Source organism: Ovis canadensis, chromosome 10 (assembly GCF_042477335.2).
Source record: "Ovis canadensis isolate MfBH-ARS-UI-01 breed Bighorn chromosome 10, ARS-UI_OviCan_v2, whole genome shotgun sequence".
In the NCBI taxonomy this organism is placed as follows: domain Eukaryota; kingdom Metazoa; phylum Chordata; class Mammalia; order Artiodactyla; family Bovidae; genus Ovis; species Ovis canadensis.
Window position 1 is genome coordinate 39,137,561 of NC_091254.1, and position 24,733 is coordinate 39,162,293.

The following is a 24,733-nucleotide window of genomic DNA, read 5'->3' on the forward strand; positions in this document are numbered from 1 at the left end:
TCCAGCATATCTCATTTCAGATCAGCCTATTTCAGGGGCTTGTGGCCACTCCACTGGACGGCACAGTTTTAAGTATTTGTGGGGGGAGAGAACTGGACAGTTCTGCATGTGTTCTCAGAATGAAAAACTCCTCAGAGAGTACTGGGCTCTTTATGCCATAGATTCTTCTGTTAAAGAGTGACACAACTTCTCAAAAAGCCAGATGTCCTTGTGTGAGAAAGTGGAAGGCTTGGGCCTGAGATATTTTTCATAGGAAGTTGCATGTTTCACCAGGCAAAGAAAACATCCTTAGATATCTGTTCTGGTGCTCCTAAAATATTCACATTTCTGAAACCACACTCTTATTCCTTGAAAGTAAACTCCCAGCATGCCCATAGATTCTGAGATTCCAGTCAAGTCCAGGAGTGGTGGATTAGCTGCTTTTGTTTCTTCCTGGAAGAGAAACTGGTAGACCATTTGGAGCAGAAACCTCCAGGCAAACTGCCACATGAGTAAATTAGAGTCACCATCTTCCAATTCAGCTTTCTCGCAGATGGCGATGGTGGCCTGTAGTGCCCAAACCTAGGAAGCGCGTGCATGGGGTGAGAAAGCCCGCCCACTCCAGAGAATTTCCACAGCAGACAGGGTTGAGTACTTCACTAATGAAAGTGCTCAGTCGAAACTCACAGTTTCTATTCAGACAATGTTGAAGCTCCTTCAGCCAAGGATTCTTATTTCTGCTCAAGTAGTCCTTAACCCACAAAGCATTACCTTCTTAAATGTCTTGAGTTGAAGAGCATTTTCATGTTGTCTCTGCATAGTCAGGTTTTTAGGACTCAGAATAGTTGTGCTTTCAAAGTTTTGCAGTCGTGCTGAAATCTGTTATTGATAATGTGATTCCATTTCAGAAATATAATTCAGGGGCTGTATCAACTATATTTCAATGTCAGATGTTTTGGTATTTGCTCTGGAATCACTGTGCCATTAGTTGAGAATAAGGCATGATGTGTGACATGTTTCTGAACCTGCAGTGTGGACTGGTCGTGGCTTATTTTCCTAAGTAACCAAGTCTCGCTGACTCTGCTCTGCTTTATTTTCTTGAGCTTCAAGCCACCATCATCGCTACCCATCAGCGTCCCTGTCTTGCCCTTTCACTCCAGCACCCAATCCTCTCCCTTCTGCATTTCAGTCTTGTTTGTATTTCAATCTCATTTCCCTCCTGAATATAACTTTATCTTTTTACTTGACTGCATTCACAGAGAACTCTTGGGACAAAACTCAGTCTAATTTGACCTTGTTTTCTTAATATTATCAACTCTTTGTTGCTAAATTATCTTTAAGCTAATTGCATTTTTCATTGTTATATTTTCTATTTTGCTTTTTAAGCAGGAAGAAGAGGCAATAACAGTTGCAGAGACTTCCAAAAGTATAATTTATGCTATAAACTAGCATGAGGGATGGGGACAATAACTCTTCATGTTAATGTCAGCTTTTTTTTTTTTTTTTTTTGGAAACTAAACACATTTTAATAGAAAACAAAATACAAAATAACTCTTTTCAGAAAACAGAAATATTTAATCCTTTTCCCACAAATTAGAAGTCGCTTCATCCTCAGAGCATAGTTTTCGATGTGTGTGTTCGTACTTAAGATTTGTTTCACAGACTGTTCGTTAAACTGCTATTGCAAAGCAGGTGGGAGGGATGATCTCAGGAGGAAAAGATGCTGGAAAAGCCACACCTCGGAATCATTGGGAAATTCAACATTTTTTAATTCTTTCTTTTGACTTTTCACTTCTAATTATTTTCATTTCTTTACCACAATCCGTCCTTTCGGGGAAGAAAATTGTTAACAGAAGTGCAGCCACAAAAAGACTCTTTCTTTCCCACCATTGCTGTAAGAGCCCAAGACTTTCTCAGTCAAATCTGCCCACCCACTTCTAGAAGCATGTCAGCTGGAGTGACCCAACTGCCCCCCAGGAATTTTCCCTTTCTCCCAATACACTGTGCGACCAAGTTCTCTGAATTCCCTGAACCTCAAAATTCCAAGTATCACAGCCAGTGCCAGGAGTAAAACCTGAAAGATGAGAGCAGAGAAGGCCCCCTCTGCCAGTGCTAGGTTTCCTCTTCTCAATAATAATTATAATAACAATAATAAAAAATCCTGGTTCTTTGTAATCACAGAAAAGGAAAGACGTTTGCCAGGATGACCCTGCCCCCTTTCCTAATTCTCACTCCCACTTTCCTACCTGTATAGAGTCCCTCCCACCCAGTGACCCTGTGGCACTGCTCCCGGGGAGGGTGCCTGGCAAACATCCTCAGGTCAAGTGCAGCCCCAGCGAGGCAAGGGCACCTTGGCGCCAGAGATAGGGAGAGGCCACACGAGGACACAGTGGGATCTCCGTGATTCCTATCTCACGTTTGCTCCCCATCACCACCCTTCCTGCCCCTATCCTTCCACACTTCGGGGCTAAGTGGAGAGTGGTGGTTTCAGGACATCTGCAGGGCAAGGGGGGACACGGGGAGTCTTTCACAGTCAGTCAGTGATTCCGTCTGTCCTAAGACTTGCCATATGGAGCCCTTCGCACGCCCCAGTCTGTCATATCAAAGATCCAAATCAATGTTCCTGATTTTCCTGTGTGATTCCAGTCACCAGCAGGAGGTTGCAGGCCATGAACTGCACACTCAGCACATTACTCATCTGGCCGGTGTAGACGCCCACGAGCTCGCTGGACGAGCCGTCGGCGGGTGTGCTACAGTGCGCGCTTCAGATGTCCCAGACACGCACGGAGTTGTCCATGGACGCGGATGCGACCAGACTGCTGTCTGGGCTGAAGGTCAGGCTGGTGATGTTGTCCGTGTGGCCCCGCAGCTCTTTGTAGAGGGTCCCGGACGCCAAGTCCCACAGCTTCAGCCTCTGGTCCTCACCCGCTGATGCCAGGTACTTACCGTTGGGGGAAAAAGCCAGGGAGAGCACAGGGCCGCGGTGGCCAGTGAAGAGTCTCACTGAGTTCCCCTGCTGAGTGCTCCACAGCCGCACCGTTTTGTCGGTTGAGCCCGTGGCTAAGTAGTTTGAATTGGGGTGGAACTTGACGCAGTCCACGTCTGCCAGGTGCCCAGCATAGATTCGCAGTGGGTACGTCCGATCAAATGACCACAGCCGGGCCGTGCGGTCATGGGACCCGCTGGCGAAGTACAGGCTCTGCGGGCTGATGTCCAGGTCCCACACAGGGTAGGCATGGCCCTGGTACAGCACGGTGTTGGTGAAGCTGCCCAGGTCCCAGTACCTGATGGACATGTCCTCAGAGCAGGAGAGCAGCCCCGAGCTGTCCTCGAGGAACCTGGTGCTGTACACTGGCCCGCAGTGTCCCCGCAGGACCTTCATCTCCGTGCCTGCATTGTCGTCCTCGTCATCCTCCTCCTCTAGGAAATCACAAGCCAAGTGGATGCGGGACACATTTACGTGATGGGGTTCGGACTTTAACTTCTTAGAACGCAGACTCCACAGTTTTATACAGGAGTTGTCAAAGCCTGCTGCGAGCAGCTTGCTATCTGGGGAGACCTCTGCAGTGTTCAGCAGCTGCTCTGTGTTGTAGAAGGCGTAGAAGTAGATGGTGGTGAGGGAAGGGGGACCGTCCTTGACGCGCTTGATGCTCTCCTGCAGGAGCTCCAGCGCAGCCTCATTCTGCAGGATGGGCGCTGGCATGTCGGCGGGCTCCAGGCCACCACCCTCGCCGCGGGAGGAGCCACCACTGGCGTAGAGCTGGTAGTCCGTCCTCTTGGCGGGCTGCACATCCAGATGGATGTGCCAGGCGAGGATCCTGCACAGCGCGGCGTTGTTGTCACTCTGGAGGTAGCGGAGAAGGTAGTTGTAGCTGTCTTCCTGCAGACGAACCACGTACTTGTTGTCCAGGAAGGCTCGCAGCCGGAAGTTAGGATGTCCTGGATGGTCTGAGTGGTCTGGAGCTGCTCGATGACATCCTTCTGGCTGGCGTTCTGCAGAAACATTCCATGGAAGCGGCTGTAAAAGCTTTCCACTGTGCTCTTCGGACTATTCTGGATCAGGTTGAGGTGGAGGTAGACAAAGAGAGGGTAGAGGAGAGGCATCACTTCATGGCTGTGCTGGGAGTCAGAATATGTACAGACTCCTGGTCGACATGTCCCAGTGCTAAGACGACATTGCTCATCCCTAAGTGTCTCACACCAGTGAGAAAATTCCGCAGCCGTCCGAACTGTACTTCATATTGCTGGGGCTCTGCCTGGCAAGGGGCTGCGGACACTATGTTGGTACAACCAGATTCAGATTGGACTGTGAGGCTGGCAGCCATCTCCTCGGTGCTCTGCGACAGCCGCAGGCCTTGCTTCAGTGGGCCGTCCGCGTCCCCGTACTGCCGGCGTTTGAGGTAGCAGGACACGGCCATCTGGATCTGCTCCGTGCGGACCCGTTTCTTGACCCATAGGGTAGGGAACATTCCTCAGATGAGAAAGTTGAGGCTCACAGAAGTCAGACAGGTGCCGTGGGGTCCACAGTGCCAAGAGGGGTGCTTGGGTCACCTGGCTGCTGGGTCTGAGCTCTTCCCCTTTATGTCTTGCTGCTCCAAGGGTTTGAACATCCCAGGCGGCTCCCGCTCCCCCCGCCGCCGCTGCCGCCGGGGTCGCCCCGCGTCCGCCTCCGTCGCCTTCGCGGCAGGCTCGCTATCCGCGGCCGGCTCAGCCGGACCCCCGAGCCCCGAGCCCCGCCGCCCCCGCGGCGGCTCTGGGCGGCCGCCCCATGACTCAATGTCAGCTTTTTTTAAAATTTACTTTTTATTGAAGAATAATTGCGTTACAAAATTTTGTTGTCAAACCTCAACATGAATCAGCCATATGTATACATACATCTCCTCCCTTTTGAGCCTCCCTCCCATGTCCCTCCCCACCCCACCACCCGAGGTTGATACAGAGCCCCTGTTTGAGTTTCCCGAGCCATACAGCAAATTTCCGTTGGCTATCTATTTTACATATGGTAATGTAAGTTTCCATGTTACTCTTTCCATACATTTCACCCTCTCCTCCCCTTTCCCCATGTCCATAAGTCTGTTCTCTATGTCTGTTCCTCCATTGCTGCCCTGTAAATAAATTCTTCAGAACCATTTTTCTAGATTCCATATATATGCATTAGAATACGATACTTATCTTTTTCTTTCCGACTCACTTCACTTTGTATAATAGGTTCTAGGTTCATTCACCTCTGAGAGGCTTATAAAAATCCCTAAGCCTACCTTCTTATAATCTAGAAAAAGCCCACACTCAAATTCTCACCTTTACCTTTAGGATAGCAGTTGCCCAGTCCCAATGACAACTCAGGAGAATTGCCAGAGAGGGGAAAAAAAAGAAGCAGCAGCAAAAAACAAACCTGGCTTTCTATAAGTTATATAATGTAGGTGGGAAACTTTGCCTTGAAAAGGGCCTTTTAGAATAAAAACATGGGCTTCCCTGGTAGCTCAGTTGGTAAAGAATCTGCCTGCAATGCAGGAGACCCCAGTTTGATTCCTGGGTCAGGAAGATCCACTGGAGAAAGGATAGGCTGCCTACTTCAGTATTAGGCTTCTCTTGTGGCTCAACTAGTAAAGAATCCACCTGCAATGTGGGAGACGTGGGTTTGATCCCTGGGTTGGGAAAATCCCCTGAAGAAGGGAAAGGCTACCCACTCCAGTATTCTGGCCTGGAGAATTCCGTGGACTATAGTCCATGGGGTCGCAAAGTCGGACATAACTGAGCGGCTTTCACTTTCAGTATAAAAACATAAAATTTAACCCAAGAAAATCCTTTAAAAGCATTGACCTTTGCCATGAAACCCACAAAGGCAGGTTCAACTAAGAATCCATCATTGTCATTAGAATTTGAAATACACCAGATGTGTTTCAGAAAGATGCAAAATTAACTGATTTCAAAATTAACTGATTAACAAAGCAGGGCTTTGATTTATTTGGCTTAGTGTGTAAGTCTTTGTGATAAAAAATATTCTTAGCCCCTTACTGTATGTCAACCATAGACTTGAGCTCCAGATACACAAAGATGCAGAGGACATCATCCTGGGAGGGAGGCAGACAGACATATGAGCAGATGATGACACTGTACAGGGTGATGAGGGCTTTGACAGGCATAGAAAGGAGCGACAGATTTTACTTGGGTCAAAGAAAAAGTGACATTCAAGCTAAATTTTGGCAGAGAAACAACAGTTCCTCAGGTAAATGAGGAACAGTTCCTCAGCCCTCAAAGTAAATGAGGGCTGTTTCAAGCAAAGAGAACAGAGACATAGATGCAAACACAAAAGAGAACTTCATGAAGAACTGTAGTAGTTTGAAAATGACAGGAGGGCAGAGCGTCTGTGGGGTGCGTGGAAGCAGAGCAGGAGGAGAGCAGGTCAGGAGGAGCCTTGTTCTGGCAAAGGAATCTAAACTCCATCCCTCAGACAGTGGGATTTGCAAGTCAGGGGAGTGGTACTCCTACCTAGACACATTTTAGCAGTGTCATTAACAGGAGGCTGGATTGGAGATGACCAAGACTGAAGGCATGGGACTAATATTTCAGGAGGTGGAGATGGTGGGACATAAATTAAGTAGTGGAAGTGGCAGGGAAGGAAAGAAATACTAGGAAGGTTTTTTAAGAAGTGAACTGACCACTTGGTGACTGATTAGACGTCGAATATGAGAAAGAAGGAATTTAGAAAGGCATTTTCTTTTACGTCCTTGATGAAATTCTTGATGTAATTCTGCATGCCTGTTTCTTCTAATACTTTGTTAGTTTATTCAGTTAGCATGTATGGAGGGTTTATTATGTGCCAGGTGTCATAGTAAATGCTGAAGATACAAATTCAGTTAATCAGCAAATATTTCATAGACACATGCTTTCCATCAGGCACTGTCTTATACGCTCAGAATCCAACAGTGGAGGAAACAGACAAGATATGTTGAAACAAGCAGAAAATCCAAACAAAGAAAAAACAAATAGAGGAATAAAATGTTTCTCTTTATTAACTTGTTGATCAGCAGGTAAGACAACCTCTAAAGCAGCTGCTTCATAATGATGAGTCAGAGACAGGATTCTATAGCCTTGTGAGAAGGAGTCAGTCTTGTGAGAATAGGTACTGGAAATTCTGACAACAGAAACCAGAACAAAGTTTCGAGCATCGTGGTGTTCAAATTTTAGCAAAACAGAATATTGATGATATGCATAGTCACCTGCAAGAGCAAAAAGACCCCAGCAGTTCTCCCCAGAAAGGTGCGAGTGGTTATTTCTTAGGAACTTAACATTAGAGCAGGTAGAATGGAAAAATCATGAGACCAGGGAAATTGAAGATAATTCAGAAAGATACAAGCTTTCAAATCCTTGCTATCCTGCAGTTTACCTCAAGTGAAATAGATGATAAAAGTTGGTAGATTATATAGCATATTAGAAAGTGATGGACGTTATGGAGAGAAACAAAAAGCACAGAATCGGAGTAGGGAAAATAGTGCATGTGCGTTCACAAATAAGTGACTGTTCTTTTATTAATAAGTGAGATAACCTGAGAAGGACGCACAGAAGCAGTATAGATGCAGAGAAGAAAGAATGCCTGTCTTCAAGGAATTCGGTGTCGTGAAGTCAAACAAGTGCAATGTCATGTGAGACATGCCAAGCTGGAGGAGCGCACGGGTGGTGTGGCAGCTCGTGCGTTGGGTGCCTAACTCAGCCAGACAGCAGGGGATGGTTAACAAAAGCATCTCCAATAAGGTGCCACCTTAGCTGCAACCTGAAAGTTGAATTAAAGTAAGTTGAATAAGATTTATTCAGTGGGCTTTGTTCCACGAAGAAGGGACATCATATGACAAGGTATAAAGTTGTGGTAGTTTGGAAATTCCAGAGAACTTCCATTAGCTTAGAGCTACTGAGAGCAGGGTGTGTGTGGAGGGGTAATGGTGACAAGAAAAGAAGGGCTGGATCGTGGATGGACTTGAACATCACAGCAAGGAATCTGGATTTCAGACTGAAGGCCATATATGTGTGCATGCGCATGTGTGTCTGTGTGTGTGTGTGTGTGTGTGTGTGTAATATCACTGAAAGATTTTAAGTGCTAAAAGGATTTTAAGCAAAAAATATTGGATTAGTTTTTAGAAAGATTAGGCTCATAGTCATGTTATAGATGGATTAGAGGAGACTAGGAAGGAAAAGAATCCTATAATAGAGTTAGGGAGACCAATTTAAAGCTCATTAGTAGTAAATTCAGGCAAGACAGGAGAAAGCCTGAAGAAGTCAAAGGCTTGGTAATTGAAAGGCGATAGAAGACAAATTGAGGAGCTATTTAGATAGTCTCTGTTGATGGTGCAAACTCTCAGGCCCTCAGCCCCATTTCCCCTCCATCGCTCTGTTGCTAGTGGGCAGAAGCCCAAACAGAATCTTCCACTTCAAAACCTCAGCCCAGACAAATCAATCCGTCCATCCATCTTTGGTGTAACTCGAGCAGCTGCTCTGGAACCATTGCCTCTGACAGTTTATGGTGTAAAGTGTGCCACAGAGCTGTGCTAGGCATCGTGCAGGTGTGTATGAAAGTAAGTACATAATACTGCTCACCCTTGTGCAAGACGACTGAGAGGAGACCGACTGACAGACTCTGGGGTGTGCATTATGGCAAGAGTGTAAAGGGCTGAGTAATGGAGAGTAGGCGCTCAATAAATACTTGGAAAGTGAAGAAGAGAGGCCCGGCTCTGTCTGCTTAAGCTAGAGGAGACTTCACAGAAAGACATTTGAACTGGGTTTTGAAGGAGGCATATACAGTTTCCTGGGTGCACAGGGCTAGCATTCAATGAAGACAGACTTGTAATGACTGTGGAGACAGGCATGGTCAGCTGTGAGATCCTTTTTCTGTTTTGAAATCTTGCTTAGGTCCACAGCCATACTCAGTTACCTAAATTCAGCCTTCTAATGATGCAGGAAGGAAATGATTTCATTCTGAAGGCAGAGACATAAATAATCACAGAAAACCAAAAATATAAATGTTATTTATCTCTGGTTCTTCTGTTAATGTATCATTAACATTTAGAATAAAAACCCATGGGGAAGCTAATTCTAATATTTGAAATGATTGAAGAAACAGACTGAGGAGAATCTACGAAAGGCCTGGAACTTCTGTAAGCATCTGAGGAAGGAAGATATGTAACTTGAAAGTTAAACAAAGAGTCTGGTGTCCCAATTCTTTCCACGTCAGTTGTGTCTCTCCTAAATGAGTCTGAAGAGTTAAACAGGCACTAAACGAAGTCATAGAAAGACTGAGGCAACCTGAGGACATGAATTTAGCCCAGGTCGCAGATGACAGAAAGGAGGTGGGGATGACCAAAGCTTAATGTTTCCACAGCCTTAGCTCCCCCATCATTACTTCTCATTAGCTTTTTATCACATTTAGGAAACTCTACTCCATATTCTGTAATAACCCATATGGAAAAAAGAACCTTAAAAAGAATGGATATATGTATACGTATAACTGAATCACCTTTCTGTACACCTGAAACACATTATAAATCAACTATCCCCCAATATAAAATTTAGAAATTAAAAAAGAAAAATAAATAAAATAGAACTGCTGGGCATACACACCGAGGAAACCAGAATTGAAAGAGACACATGTACCCCAATGTTCATTGCAGCACTCTTTATAATAGCCAGGACATGGAAACAACCTATATGTCCATCAGCAGATGAATGGTTAAGAAAGCTGTGGTACATATACACAATGGAGTATTACTCAGCCGTAAAAAAGAATTCATTTGAATCAGTTCTGATGAGATGGATGAAACTGGAGCCAATTATACAGAGTGAAGTAAGCCAGAAAGAAAAACACCAATACAGTATACTAACACATATATATGGAATTTAGGAAGATGGCAATGACGACCCTGTATGCAAGACAGGGAAAGAGACACAGATGTGTATAACGGACCTTTGGACTCAGAGGGAGAGGGAGAGGGTGGGATGATTTGGGAGAATGACATTCTAACATGTATACTATCATGTAAGAATTGAATCGCCAATCTATGTCTGACGCAGGATGCAGCATGCTTGGGGCTGGTGCATGGGGATGACCCAGAGAGATGTTATGGGGAGGGAGGTGGGAGGGGGGTTCATGTTTGGGAATGCATGTAAGAATTAAAGATATTAAAATTTAAAAAAATAAAAAGCTAAAAAATAATAATAATAAAATAAAATAAAATAGAACGCAGATTCCACCCCAAATGCACCAATCTGAGAAAACAGTGAAACCTGTCAGAGGCAAACATTAAATTGTAGTTAGCACTGAATATAGAAGTTTATCTGACTCAACCAGTCATAGATCTGCATTTGCTAAAGATGTAATGGGACAGCTGGGTTTGTAATAAAAATGTAGCAACTGGTTCTCCAGCTGCTGACATTCAAAGCACCATGGGAACTGAAGGACAGGTGCACACTGTGCAGTCAAGAGCTGAGTAAGTGTGTACGTTGACTACTTGCCTTGCTCTTCGCTCAGTTATGTAGGAAACACAGAAAGGAACTTAAGACGTATTTCCTAACAAAGCACTGTTAAGTACCTACCTCCTTCCCAGGATTGCCTAGCTTGACTTTGTCTGCTCCTGGCAGGAAGACTGCCCATCAGTTTTCCTGGAAGACTGAAAGAGTTGGACAACCCTGCAAGACACAGAGCTTAACTTGGTCCTGAGGGGGGATACAGAAAGAGTTGAGGGGTTGGAGATGGACAGATCCTCTGTCATCCCCTCTGTCGTATCAACTGTTAGGCGAGTGGAGACAGGACAGGCTAGGCTTCCAACACGGAGAAGGCAATGGCAACCTACTCCAGTACTCCTGCATGGCAAATCCCATGGACAGAGGAGCCTGGCAGGCTGCAGTTCATGGGGTCGCTAGGAGTCAGACATGACTGAGTGACTTCATTTTCACTTTTCACTTTCATGCATTGGAGAAGGAAATGGCAACCCGCTCCAGTGTTCTTGCCTGGAGAATCCCAGGGACGGGGGAGCCTGGTAGGCTGCCGTCTATGGGGTCACACAGAGTTGGACACGACTGAAGTGACTTAGCAGCAGCAGCAGCAGGCTTCCAATAGCAGAGAGGAAAATGGTTCTGTTCTTGAGGATGGGGCCCTGGGAGGACAGAAATATAAACAACTGGCAAACACAAGCTGGAATCAAGATTTCCGGGAGAAATATCAATAACCTCAGATATGCAGATGACACCACCCTTATGGCAGAAAGTGAAGAAGAACTAAAGAGACTCTTAATGAAAGTGAAAGAGAGTGAAAAAATTGGTTTAAAGCTCAACATTCATAAAACTAAGATCATGGCATCCAGTCCCATCATTTCATGGCAAATAGATGGGGAAAGAGTGGAAGCAGTGGCTGACTTTATTTTTCTGGGCTCCAAAATCACTGCAGATGGTGATTGCAGTCATGAAATTAAGACACTTATTTCTTGGAAGGAAAGTTATGACCAACCTAGACAGCATATTGAAAAGCAGAGACATTACTTTGCCAACAAAGGTCTGTCTAGTCAAGGCTATGGTTTTTCCAGTGGTCATGTATGGATGTGAGAGTTGGACTATAAAGAAAGCTGAGCACCGAAGAATTGATGCTTTTGAACTGTGGTGTTGGAGAAGACTCTTGAGAGTCCCTTGGACTGCAAGGAGATCCAACCAGTCCATCCTAAAGGAGATCAGTCTTGGATGTTCATTGGAAGGACTGATGTTGAAGCTGAAACTCCAATACTTTGGCCACTTGATGGGAAGAGCTGACTCATTTGAAAAGACCCTGATGCTGGGAAAGATTGAGGGCAGGAGGAGAAGGGGATGACAGAGGATGAGATGGTTGGATGGCATTACCAACTCAATGGACATGGGTTTGGATAGACTCCGGGAGTTGATGGTGGACAGGAAGGCCTGGCGTGCTGTGGTTCGTGGGGTCGCAAAGAGTCGGACACAACTGAGCGACTGAACTGGAACTGGAATGGATTCAAACTCTTAGGGTCTCAAAGGTGCACAAAGGAATTAAGACTTGATACAGAAGGCAGCAGGAGCCCTTGTAGATTCTTGAGCAAGGCTTCAAAGTGATAAATAAAATATATATTTGGGAGATTTCTCTGTCAGTGTAACGCAGACTGGATCAGACATGGAAGAAAACAGTAGTTTCCTAAGTTATTGCAATTATCAAATTCTGGTTGATCACATAGGGACAATGGGAATGGAAGGACGGGAAATTCTTTTTTCATCTCTTATTATCCAAGTTGGGCTTCCCCAGTAACTCAGTGGTAAAGAATTCTCCTTCAATGCAGAAGACACAGGAGATGCTGGTTCACTCCCCAGGTCAGGAAGATCCTCTGGAGGAGGGCATGGCAACCCACTCCGGTATTCTTACCTGGAGAATCCCACAGAGGAGCGTAGTGGGCTACAGTCCATAAGCTCCAAAGAGTTGGACACAACTGAAGTGACCAAGCACACACACACATTTTCCAAATGTTGGTTGGGACGGGAGTGGAGTGGGAAAAGATGGCTGCTTGACTGGGAAACTGGAAACAGAGCAAAACAAGTTTATTCACTGAATGATTTGGGACCATGTGACAATTCTCCAGTGTTCTGTAACCTGTGGGAATAGCCACATCATTTGAAAATGGCTGGCTTTGCATTCCTGTCAGTGGAATCCTGGCCAAGAAATAGAAATGCTATTTCATGTAGAATATAGAAGCCAGTGTGTGTGGAAATGCAGACTTCCCAAATCAGAGAGTAGTAGTAGTGAAAGTCGCTCAGTTATGTCTGACTCTCTGCAGCCCCATGGACTATACAGTCCATGGAATTCTCCAGGCCAGAATACCGGAGAAGGTAACCTTTCCCTTCTCCAGGGGATCTTCCCAACCCAGGGATCGAACCCAGGTCTCCCATATTTTTGCAGGCAGATTCTTTACCAGTGAGCCACAAGGGAAGCTCAAGAATACTGGGATGGGTAGCCTATCCCTTCTCCAGGGGATCTTCCCAACCCAGGGATTGAACCCAGGTCCCCCACATTGCAGGCAAATTCTTTACCAGCTGAGCCACAAGGGAAGCCCAAGAACACTGGAGTGGGTAGCCTATCCCTTCTCCAGCAGAAGAGAACTCAGATCCAAAGGGAGCTGTGAGGGCTGGTGTTTCTGTGACAGAGAGCTGTGTGATGCAGCATGAGCTCTTATCTGGGGGAGGGGCAGGATTACCTGGTCGCCTTGGATGGCACTTGGAGGACACAAATGGAAAAGGTAAGGCCTCCAAAGAAATTTCTGAATTCGCTACATGTTTATATTCCTTTGACGTAGTAATGGGATTCTAGGCCTGTACGATTATATTTTTAAAAGAATTTCTTAACATTCTCTCTCTTTTCTTCCTGGGGCCTCTATCCTCATCCTTTGGATTAACACCAAGTTAGAAGAGCAGATTTCCACATTTCATTCTTATTTTTAAGCATCTCATCTTTAATGTATCCATGAATGCAAGACTATGTTACAGCAGCATGAGAATCTTCTTTATATTTGAAAATAATTTCTACAATGTTCAATCATCAGTTTCCTCTTTCAAGCATAATGTTAAACCATCAACCAAGGAAGGCTTCTTCCATTCTTGGTGAAAAATCAAGAGAAGGTCCTTTTATTAATGGCATGAATATGAAAGTGAAAGTCATTCAGCCATGTACGACTCTTTGCGACCCCGTGGACAGTCCATGGAATTCTCCAGGCCAGAATACTGCAATGGGTAGCCTTTCTCTTCTCCAGGGGATCTTCCCAACCCAGGGATCGAACCCAGGTCTCCCACATTGCAGGCAGATTCTTTACCAGCTGAGCCACAAGGGAAGCTCAAGAATACTGGAGTGGGTAGCCTATCCCTTCTCCAGTGGATCTTCCTGAACCGGGAATCAAACCAGATCCTGCCATGCAGGCGGATTGTTTACCAGCTGAGCTATTAGGGAAGCCCCATTAATGGCACATCCACTACAAAATCATTGTTGATGATCAAAGTTCAATTTAGTTTAGTAGACTTATTTTTAATGGAATTTTCTAACTGTGAAATTAAGGAACTCTGATAAGCTATGTTTTGATAGCACACTTAATATAATTCCTTTCATTTCATCCACAGACATTTGAGTGTCTCTTTATTCCAGCAGCATGCCCAGTGCTAGTGATTCCAGTTTGAAAGAAAGAGGTGACCCTCCCTCTTGACCAGGGTTGATCCCTACCATCTGCACTCTGCATTTCATTTCCTCCCGTCTTCTCTGGGATCTTTTAAGCATTAATTATTTAAATCATTCATTCAGCCATTCAACAAACATTTCTGAGACACTTTACACAACCTGTTGCTGAGTCTGGAGGTGAAGGAATGAAAAGACAAACCATGTTAGATGGATATTGCCATTCAGTGTGAGAAGACTGTCCCCTTTCTGGTCCATCTTCTGCCTCTCCACTCCATCAGACTCTTGCGGTCCCTATAACACAGCCAAGCCCTTTCATCCTGAAAGTCAAAGTTGAGGCAGCCCTCTTTGGTCACCTGCTTCTACTCTACAGCTTTTATTCCACAGCACCATGTTCCTTGTGTTTCTCACAACTCCGGCTTTATCTTCGTGGTGGATTCATTACCTTTTATTTGCCTTTTAACCCCAAAGTTCAGTCGTTAGCCTCCTCTATTCTCCATTTGTCCAGAACCCCTAGGGATCTCATTCATGCCTTCAGCCTGGCATTCCCGTCAACTCCAGACCCGTATTTTCAACGTCTCAAGGATCTCGTCTACAGAGACATCAAAATCGGGATCTTATAGATTCATTATATCCAACCTTGCAAACCTTCTTCCCACCTTCCGTTTTCTTATCCAACTTGAGGATATTATCACCACTCAGATACCTGGGCCCGCCTCCTTCTCTGACTCCTATAGCTCTTATCACCTTGCTCTGCAGCCAGCCACCACCAGGATGGTAATCTTAAGGCACAGATCTCTCTGAGCCTCTCTTTCTTACTCTGACAAACAGAGCTAGTCATCGAAACCACATGGAGTTACTGTGACGATGAAGTGAAATTATGTATAACATTGGACACAGTGCCTGACCCACAGCAGACACTCAGCTCGTGTTTGTTTCTTCTTTATCCTTTTTCCTTCCCCTCATGCCCACCCCCACCAGACTGCGAGCCACCTGAGGACAGGGTCTGCATCTTCTTTACTTTCTATGAGGAAGAATTGTTTAATGAATCACAGAACCTATGTAACAGGGACCTAAAATATGCAGACCTTCTAAGTCTGTATTTAACAATCATCAGTGCTACCAGTCTTTCAGATTTCTGTGTTCCTACTGTGAGGAAGTACAAAGAGGTACAACTTTAGTATAAACTCTATACCGTGATTGCAGTAAACGACAAGGGGGTTTACACGGGGTGTGTTTTTCACACCTGTTAGGAACAGACCAACTATAAAACCTATCGCCATGCATTCAGAACACAGCCTGAAGCCCACGTTTCTAAAATCCACCAAAGTTCTCAGTCTGCATATTGTGTGAACCAGAGGCTTTCATGTCCTTATTTTTAATGGAGTCTTATATTTTCATCAATTTGCATGTACCAGATGCCAAGGTACAAATTATTTTTGGTAAAATAGCATCTTTATCCTGTGAGAAAGAAATCAGAGTAGCACACTTCCTTTATGAGGAATTCTTTGTTATAGTTTAGCATTCACTATGAAAACATGGCCAAGTGTGGCTGAATTGCCATCTCACTCTGAAAAAAAATTTTAATTCTAGCTATGTATGAATTATAGGCAGCTATTTCCTGATTATACAGAGATCTGTTCAGTGTTTTTCTAAGTTAATTGTTGTGTAGTAGGTAGTGGTTAATCGTGTTTGCTTTGAGCAAAAAGGACTACTTGTTTAAGAAGGCAGACTATAAACTGCTGAGTCACAGAGTTTCCTTTGACAAAGAGAAAGTGGACCCTCAAGAGAATCAGTGAAGCTGGGGCACACAGTACATAGCGAGGGCATGGAGTGGAGTGTGTACTCCTCCTCTGGCCTCCAAAGAAGCTAGAAGGAACAGATCCAAAGCCTTGGGGAGCCTGCAGATTGAGAAATGCAAAAACTGGAAAGAGGCTAACCTGGCCTTTATGCAGTTAAGTGACTGGGGAAACCATTTAAGGTTTTTCTCCCATTTTCACTTATTTTATGAGTTGTTGTGTAGCTCATAAGCAAACACTTTAAAATGAACTTTATTTGGTTTGTTACTTTAAATAAATTCTATATGAAAATACTGATGAGCATGAGGGAAATTGAATTCTGTTTTTCTTAGATGACACTTAGCTATTTATGGACTCTTTATGGAGGGACCTCATCTGCCACTGTGGGCTGTGAGGGTAACTTGCAAACTCAGAGTATCTTGTGTGAGGGGAGACAGATGAATTAATACAGTGATGTGTGCTATGTGTTTACTAACAGGGCACAGTATGAAACCCACAAGAGATACCGCACCTGGCCTGGGAGGGTCACAGAAGACCACGGAGGAGCTGACATCTAAGTGAAAAGCTAAAAGATGTATATGATCTTTTACATCAAGGTCTTGACAATCTTCCGATTTTCTCTCTTCCTCCTAACTTAAGTTAGGATCAGGAAATAAGAGAATGTATTTTAAGGAGAAGTTCAGTCGCTAAGTCGTGTCTAACTCTTCAAGACCCCATGGACTACAGCACACCAGGCTTCCCTGTCCTTCACTATGTCCCGGAGTTTGCTCAAACTCATGTCCATTGAGTCGATGATGCCATCCAACCATCTCATCCTCTGTTGTCCCTTTCTCCTGCCCTCAATCTTTCCCAGCATCTGGGTCTTTTCCAATGAGTTGGCTCTTCACATCAGGTGGCCAAAGTATTGGAGCTTCAGCATCAGTCCTTCCAATGTCAGGACAGCCTTAAAAAATGCTACTCCTAATATATGATGACATTTCTTGGCCTAAATTATTGTGTCAAATTTTATATGCTGAACATGACATTAATGTAGAAGGAAAGAGTGGTATCAAGAGTAGAGTTAACTATTTCTAGATATGTTTCCCAGGTGGCGCTGGTGGTAAAGAACCTGTCTGCCAATGCAGGAGGTGTAAGAGACCTGGATTCAATTCCTGGGTTGGGAAGACCCCCCAGAGAAGGAAATGGCAACCCACTCCAGTATTCTTGCCTGGAGAATCCTGCGGACAGAAGTGCCTGGCAGGCTACAGTCCATGGGGTCCCAAAGAATCAGACATGACTGAAGTGACTTAGCATGCAGATATAATTTAGTCATATTTTGGAACAGAAGTAGTACCAAGAGTAAGAAAAAGCCGTTCCACCACTATAACAAAGCTGATCATTCTAAATGTTTTTCATATATCAGGTAGTGAGTTCTATCACAAATGACTGCACCATGCATATTGATGTCATAAATCAATTTCCTCCTCCAATACGTTCTCATGGCAGTATAATCAAAAGTCAGACCCTGTGGAGAAACTTTTATCGACTAGAGTATGAATGTCTCTTCATACTGTTCATAGGGTTCTCAAGGCAACAATACTGAAGTGATTTACCATTCTCTTCTCCAAAACTGAACTAAACTGAACTGATGAATGTCTCTAGGACACTGGCTTTGCTGGGATTATAGTTAGACAATTTGAAGTAGCCCAGCCTGCAGAAGAACAAGCCAGAAGGTGTTGCTGATTCTGAGTACATGGCAGACACGTCCCTGAGTGAGAGCTTGCTTGTTCCTGAGAGGAAGTTGAAGAAGCCAGTGGAATCACTGGAGAAGAGAAACCTTTGTGGTTAATGAAGGACAGCATCCAAAGGAAAGGGGAGAAAGGATTCAGTTTAGTTCAGTTCAGTCGCTCAGCCATGTCCGACTCTTTGCCACCCCATGGACTGCAGCACACCAGACTTCCCTGTCCATCACCAGCTTCCACAGCTTGCTCAAACTCCTGTCCATCGAGTCGGTGATGCCATCCAACCGTCTCATCCTCTGTCGTCCGCTTCTCCTTCTGCCTTCAATCTTGCCCAGCATCAGGGTCTTTTCCAATGAGTCCATTCTTCACATCAGGTGGCCAAAGTATTGAAGTTTCAGCTTCAGCATCAGTCCTTCCAATGAATATTCAGGACTGATTTCCTTTAGGATTGACTGGTTTGATCTCCTTGCTGTCCAAGGGACTCTCAAGGATGCAGTGGAATACACTATTCTCACAAGTTGAAGGCAACCCAAACCTGGAGGCAGTAAAATCTCTAGAGGGGGAAAAAGAATTCAGGTAGAACTGGGGATTTCACTTAGCCTTATAAACAGTGTAGGATAAATTGTCTGCAGGATCACTGAAGCAAAGAGTACAAATAAGCTTGAAAGACTCTGATATTTATATGGAACAGCTGATTGAAAACTGCCCTAGCACAAGCAGAAGAAAAAAGAAGTTTAAAGTCTCAAAGATGCCAGGTTTACTGAACCGAATAAGATGCTTTTTCCTGTTCAGCAGTTTATTGGGTTCTTTGGCTTATTGCTTCTTTCCTCACGTCCTCATGAACATTTTCACAGCATATGGTATTCCCTGCTTTATTAAACTTCTCAATTCAAAAACTCAGTGAGCTGAACTGTGGTTACATATCTCCCAGCCTGATTTCTTTCTGCTGGCTTTTCTAAGCAAAAAATTATTTGTTAGAGCTTCCAGGATAAAATAGACACACAGAAAGATGCTTAGAGAGTCTCTGATTCAGGTCATTTCCATTGATTTTTTTTGGATGGTGCCCATGAAATCATTGTGATCAGTTCTTCTCATGGGTTTCAGGGTTCTCATTCTGCCCTTCTGGGAGCACAGGGAATTTATTCCTTCATGGTTGGTCTGTCTTTCTTTCCCTTGTTCATGCTGCAAACATTACTAAGCCATCTATGGCTGGGGGATAACAAAAGACTTTAAGGTTTGCAAAGCACTTTCATATATGTTATTATTCCAACTTTCAAAAAACTCAGAAAGGGCATGGTCGTGTCATTCCCCTGCTTGTGCTTATGAGGGGTCTGCAGCAGGCCACCAGCCACTGGAGGATGCCCCAGACTCCCGTGGCAGATGAGGCCTGATGATGGTTTCCATGCTGACTGGCAGGGACCATCTCTCACCACTGCCCCATAAAGCCGAAACTAGCAATTTTGTTGTCATGGGGTCCAGAGGGAAAGCCCACCCTCAAATGCTCAGAGGCTGGGGTGTACAGGGGAAGGTGGCGGGGAAATGGCATCCTCATGCAAGGCCACTTGTCCTTCATCTTGTATCTCAGATTCCCTCTCTTCACCCATGGAGCTCCCCTGGTGGCTCAGACAGAATTGAGTGACTAACATTTTCACAGTTTCACTTTCTCTCCACCCTGTAAAAGTGCTGCGGAAGTTGTTGAGCTTCAGGTGCTACCCAGTCACAGGACACAAGGAATTAAGATGCTGCACCAGCAGGAAAGTCACTCAGTCTTGTCCGCCTCTTTGCAACCCCATGGGTTATACAGTCCATGGGGGAGGACCTAAACACCTTGGAAGCTGGTCCTGTGCTGATCTGCATTCTCGCGGGTACAGTGTCGGCCAGCAGCAAGGAAGGCTGTGTGATTCCTCACACATACTAAGCCCTCTTGACCACCAGGCCTTTGACCTTGTTGCTGCTGCAGGAATGTCACCTTCTGTGCCCATCCATATGGCCAAGAGCTGGCTCAGGCGTCCTCAACTTGCAACAGGCTTCTTCCTCTGTGTCTGCTGTACATTGTACTTGCTTCCAGTAGAGCTTTGTAAATTCTAAAGGCAATTTGTTCCTGCCCCTGACCATTTAGCTGAGTCTGGGTTGGCATGACAGCCAAGTGTGCATGACACCAAAGTGTGCATAGACACCAAAGTCTATGAAGTGGAAAAAAAAAAAAAAAAAGACCAAACCTTTGGAACTGGGAAGCAAAAGCAAATGGTTAATGTCATTTTTAATGTTCCAACCAGTCATCTTGGTTCATGTATCCTTTGGGTGAATAAGCAGAGCATGTAGACCCAATCAATAGATGGAAGACAGAGGAAAACAAGGTCAACTCAATGTGTGAGGGATCATTTTTTTCTGTTTCTTTTCTTTCCCAGGTAAATCTGTGAAAATTCTGTTTTGACTTGTGGTTTTATGTTTTCTGACTCTGAGTGACTGAAATGATAGAGATTCAATAACTGTTTTTACACTGTAATCTTCAGATGATCATCCTTTGGGATGCAATTTCATTTTAGGGCAAAGAGAGCCCAAAAAGATGCTCTATGCAACTCAAATCACATCTCACAAAGGTCTCCCTTTCTACCTTTCAATTACTTTCAATTACACCCGATTGTTTCTATCTGCTTCTCCTACTTTATTTTTTCTCCTGTGCACTTAAATTATCTGGCCTACAATGTATTTTACTTATTTATTATGCTATTGTCTGTCTTCTCCACTAGAATACAAATGCCTTGAAGAGTTTTGGTCTATTTTGATTACTGTTAAACCCTAAGAAAGATCTTCACGACCAAGATAATCACGATGGTGTGATCACTCACCTAGAGCCAGACATCCTGGAATGTGAAGTCAAGTGGGCCTTAGAAACCATCACTATGAACAAAGCTAGTGGAGATGATGGAATTCCAGTGGAGCTATTTCAAATCCTGAAAGATGATGCTATGAAAGTGCTGCACTCAATATGTCAGCAAATTTGGAAAACTCAGCAGTGGCCACAGGACTGGAAAAGGTCAGTTTTCATTCCAATCCCAAAGAAAGGCAATGCCAAAGAATGCTCAAACTACCGCACAATTGCACTCATCTCACATGCTAATAAAGTAATGCTCAAAATTCTCCAAGCCAGGCTTCAGCAATACATGAACCGTGAACTTCCTGATGTTCAAGCTGGTTTCAGAAAAGGCAGAGGAACCAGAGATCAAATTGCCAACATCTGCTGGATCATGGAAAAAGCAAGAGTTCCAGAAAAACATCTATTTCTGCTTTATTGACTATGCCAAAGCCTTTGACTGTGTGGATCACAAGAAACTGGAAAATTCTGAAAGAGATGGGAATACCAGACCACCTGACCTGCCTCTTGAGAAACCTATATGCAGGTCAGGAAGCAACAGTTAGAACTGGACATGGAACAACAGACTGGCTCCAAATAGAAAAAGGAGTACGTCAAGGCTGTATATTGTCACCCTGCTTATTTAACTTCTATGCAGAGTACATCATGAGAAACACTGGGCTGGAAGAAGCACAAGCTGGAATCAAGATTGCCAGGAGAAATATCAATCACCTCAGATATGCAGATGACACCACTCTTAAGGCAGAAAGTGAAGAGGAACTCAAAAGCCTCTTGATGAAAGTGAAAGAGGAGAGTGAAAAAGTTGGCTTAAAGCTCAACATTCAGAAAACGAAGATCATGGCATCTGGTCCCATCACTTCATGGCAGATAATAGATGGGGAAACAGTGGAAACAGTGTCAGACTTTATTTTCTGGGGCTCCAAAATCACTGCAGATGGTGATTGCAGCCATGAAATTAAACAACACTTACTCCTTGGAAGAAAGTTATGACCAACCCAAATTAAAAAGCAGAGACATTACTTTGCCAACAAAGGTCCGTGTAGTCAAGGCTATGGTTTTTCCTGTGGTCATGTATGGATGTGAGGGTTGGACTGTGAAGAAGGCTGAGCACCGAAGAATTGATGCTTTTGAACTGTGGTGTTGGAGAAGACTCTTGAGAGTCCCTGGGACTGCAAGGAGATCCAACCAGTCCATTCTGAAGGAGATCAGTCCTGGGTGTTCTTTGGAAGGAATGATGCTAAAGCTGAAACTCCAGTACTTTGGCCACCTCATGCGAAGAGTTGACTCATTGGAAAAGACTCCAATGCTGGGAGGGATTGGAGGCAGGAGGAGAAGGGGACGACAGAGGATGAGATGGCTGGATGGCATCACTGACTCAATGGACGTGAGTCTGAGTGAACTCCGGGAGTTGGTGATGGACAGGGAGGCCTGGCGTGCTGCGATTCATGGGGTCACAAAGAGTCGCACACGACTGAGCGACTGAACTGAACTGAACTGAAACCCTAAGAGCAAAGAGCAATGCTGGCATATAGTAGGTAAGCAATAACTATTTGCTGAAGGCATGAACACTTCTTCTTTCCATCAGAAACGAGTCTGCCCTATGGAGGGGCCCTGTGTGTGTCTTGTGTGTGTGTCCCCCACTCCCAGCTGCTGTGGAGCTGAGACATCTTTGTGTCCACACTCTGTAGCAGGGTCCTTGCTCAGCATTCCTGGCTCCAGCTTGGGCATGTCCATGAGAAAGGAGCCTGTGTGGGACCTATGTTTATGAATAGAGAGTAATAGCCTGTGATCTTCTCTCCATTTTCAGCAGGTTCACATTTATACTTGCCTGCAGCATATTGTGAAGTATAATATTTGGATCTATAGTTATCCCTTAGCTACCTCTGTGAGTAAATGTTTTCCCAAATATATCCATTAAAAATGACAATTTCTGAATGAAAGGACAAGAGAAGTAAAGAGCAGTAGTTGCAGAACTTAGAGACTGATTTTTTTAGGATTGAAGTCCTGATTCTGCACTCACTAGTTTTGTGAACTTTGTCAGTTTCCTCATCTGTAGAATGGGAATAATGATAGAATCTACTGCAAGGACTGTTTGGAGTGAATACATAGGATGCTTTTAAAAGTGACATGTACCCTGGGCGAGGCTGGTCACCACAGTCTGGTACATGGTAACGGGCCGGTGCAGGTGGCCATGGCCCCTGTGACCACCAGGATATCGGACAGCGCAGTCACCATGGACGGCCAGGCTGTGGAGGTGGTGACGTTGGAACAGTGACATGCAGCCATGCCATGGCATCATTTTCTAGTCTACTTCAAAATTTTTTACACGTTTGCAGAGGTGCAATCAAATGGAATTAAGTCTCTCGACTTTGGAAGAAAAGTTTTGTTAACCTTTTTTTTAAAAAGGAAGAAAGGCAGTGGATTTTGGAATTGCATTTTTTAAAAAGCACCACTCTTGATTTCCTGGGATTGGTGGAAACAGATACTGCGTTGTCAACTTCACGGTCCCGAAAAAGCCAAATTGTGGCAGGACTTCTTTCTGCGGAAACGTGTGTATACTTCGGTGTGTGTATGTGTGAGTGTGAATATATGTATATGTGTACATATGGATATACACATTTACATATATATATAAAGTATATATATATATGTGTGTATATATATATATATATAAAAGAAACCCGCATGGAATTATCTGTATGAAATCAAGGTGAGCTGTGGAAAAATAATTCACCCAGTTTAGTGGGTGTAGGGTACGTGGCCAGACAGCCACCTGGTTTTGTTCATACCAGGGTCATGCGTTGAGCTACTGACAAACTCAGGCAGAGGTGACCACGCCCTTCACCAAAGCTGCCTCCCAGTGGCCACCCAGAACTCTCCCTGCTGGACTCACCTGAGAATGGAGGTTCCGGATTGGGGTGAGGTCCAGAAACTATGCTTGCAAGATCAAGGGGCCACGTGGTCTGGCAGCTGAGACGCTCCTCGGGCTGGCCCAGATGCTGACCTTGCCACAGGCAAATGAAATGTCTTTAAAGCTCCCAGGCAGGACCGAGAGGGTTTTCTTCAGCCTCCCATCTCCTCCCCTCCCCAGGAAACCTTCTCGATCTCACGACTATTAACCCGTCGCTTTGGTTTTAAGGTCAGTCCTCAATTGGTCATGTATATGAACTGAAGGTGACAGAAGTATTAAAGGTTTGAGGAGTGTGTGCGTGTGCTTGTGGGTGTGTGCATTGTGGAGAGAGAATGAGGGGGTGAGAGGAGTTGGAAGGGGAAAGGAAGGAGGGAGAGAAAAATCTTTTAAAGACCAGGGTGCACCGATGGGAGCAACTTTTTCCCTTCCTGTGACTTCCTGTAGCTTAACAGAGGAGACGAGAACTGACAGGGGCTCCTGGTGTGAGAAGGCTAGCCGCCAGACTGAGGAGCATTGGAGAGAGAAGGGCTGAGGGTGCTTCCTAAAGTTGGAGAGATCAGGCCCGATCTCAGAATGGACCTTGCAGCTGTCCCAAGGTGCATTGTGCTAGGCCCAGGCCCCACAGCTTCCTTCTCACGGCTGTTAATTGGTCTGGGTGTTCTTTGTAACAAAATTCTGTGATTTCTCAGCCACAAGCCCTGAGTCTCCAGGGGTTAAATTCACCTGACTTTTTGACAGGCCAAATCTCTGCTCCTTGAATACAGGGACGACTCTTCCTCGCTCCTCCTGGGCACCCCCCCCCCACCCCTGCCACTCCCGTGTGTGACTGTGTATTTAATGTTTTTTTTTTTAACGAAACATTAAAAAGATTCTTCACATCTTGCTCAGCCTTTGAGAAAAGTTTCAGATTCTTGTATTTGCTTGTTTTATATAAAACTATCCAGTGTTCTTTGTATTTTTTTTTTCCTGTACGTAATGGGGGGAGGGAAGGGAAATTTACATAAAACAGTCCTAGTTCTACAATTTGTTATTTTTTTAATTATCATTTTTTATCATCGTTGTGAAACTGTCCAGGGGCTTTAAAGTCCGTGTTCCTTTGTGGTGAAATACCCTCCTGATAGTTTGAGAAATTGCCAAGAAGAAAAAGAAAAGCAGAACCCCAGTAGCAGAGCATGGATTCTGTGTCGTTTTCCATTCTGTCTATTACTGCCTCATTCAATAAATAGTTAACAGTGTGGCAAAAAAAAAAAA

At 44.6% G+C, this 24,733-nt stretch overlaps 1 protein-coding gene across 1 annotated transcript; it reads right to left on the reverse strand.

Annotated features, from left to right (window-relative positions):
- Nucleotides 1-1,724: 1,724 nt before the first annotated feature.
- LOC138446864 (TAF5-like RNA polymerase II p300/CBP-associated factor-associated factor 65 kDa subunit 5L) lies at nt 1,725-4,552 on the reverse strand. Its single transcript, XM_069602234.1, is given in 3 exon segments — nt 1,725-3,912; nt 3,915-4,112; nt 4,181-4,552. Coding segments are annotated over 3 exon segments (1,785 nt in total). The 5' UTR covers nt 4,449-4,552; the 3' UTR covers nt 1,725-2,593.
- Between the last annotated feature and the right edge of the window lie 20,181 nt (nt 4,553-24,733).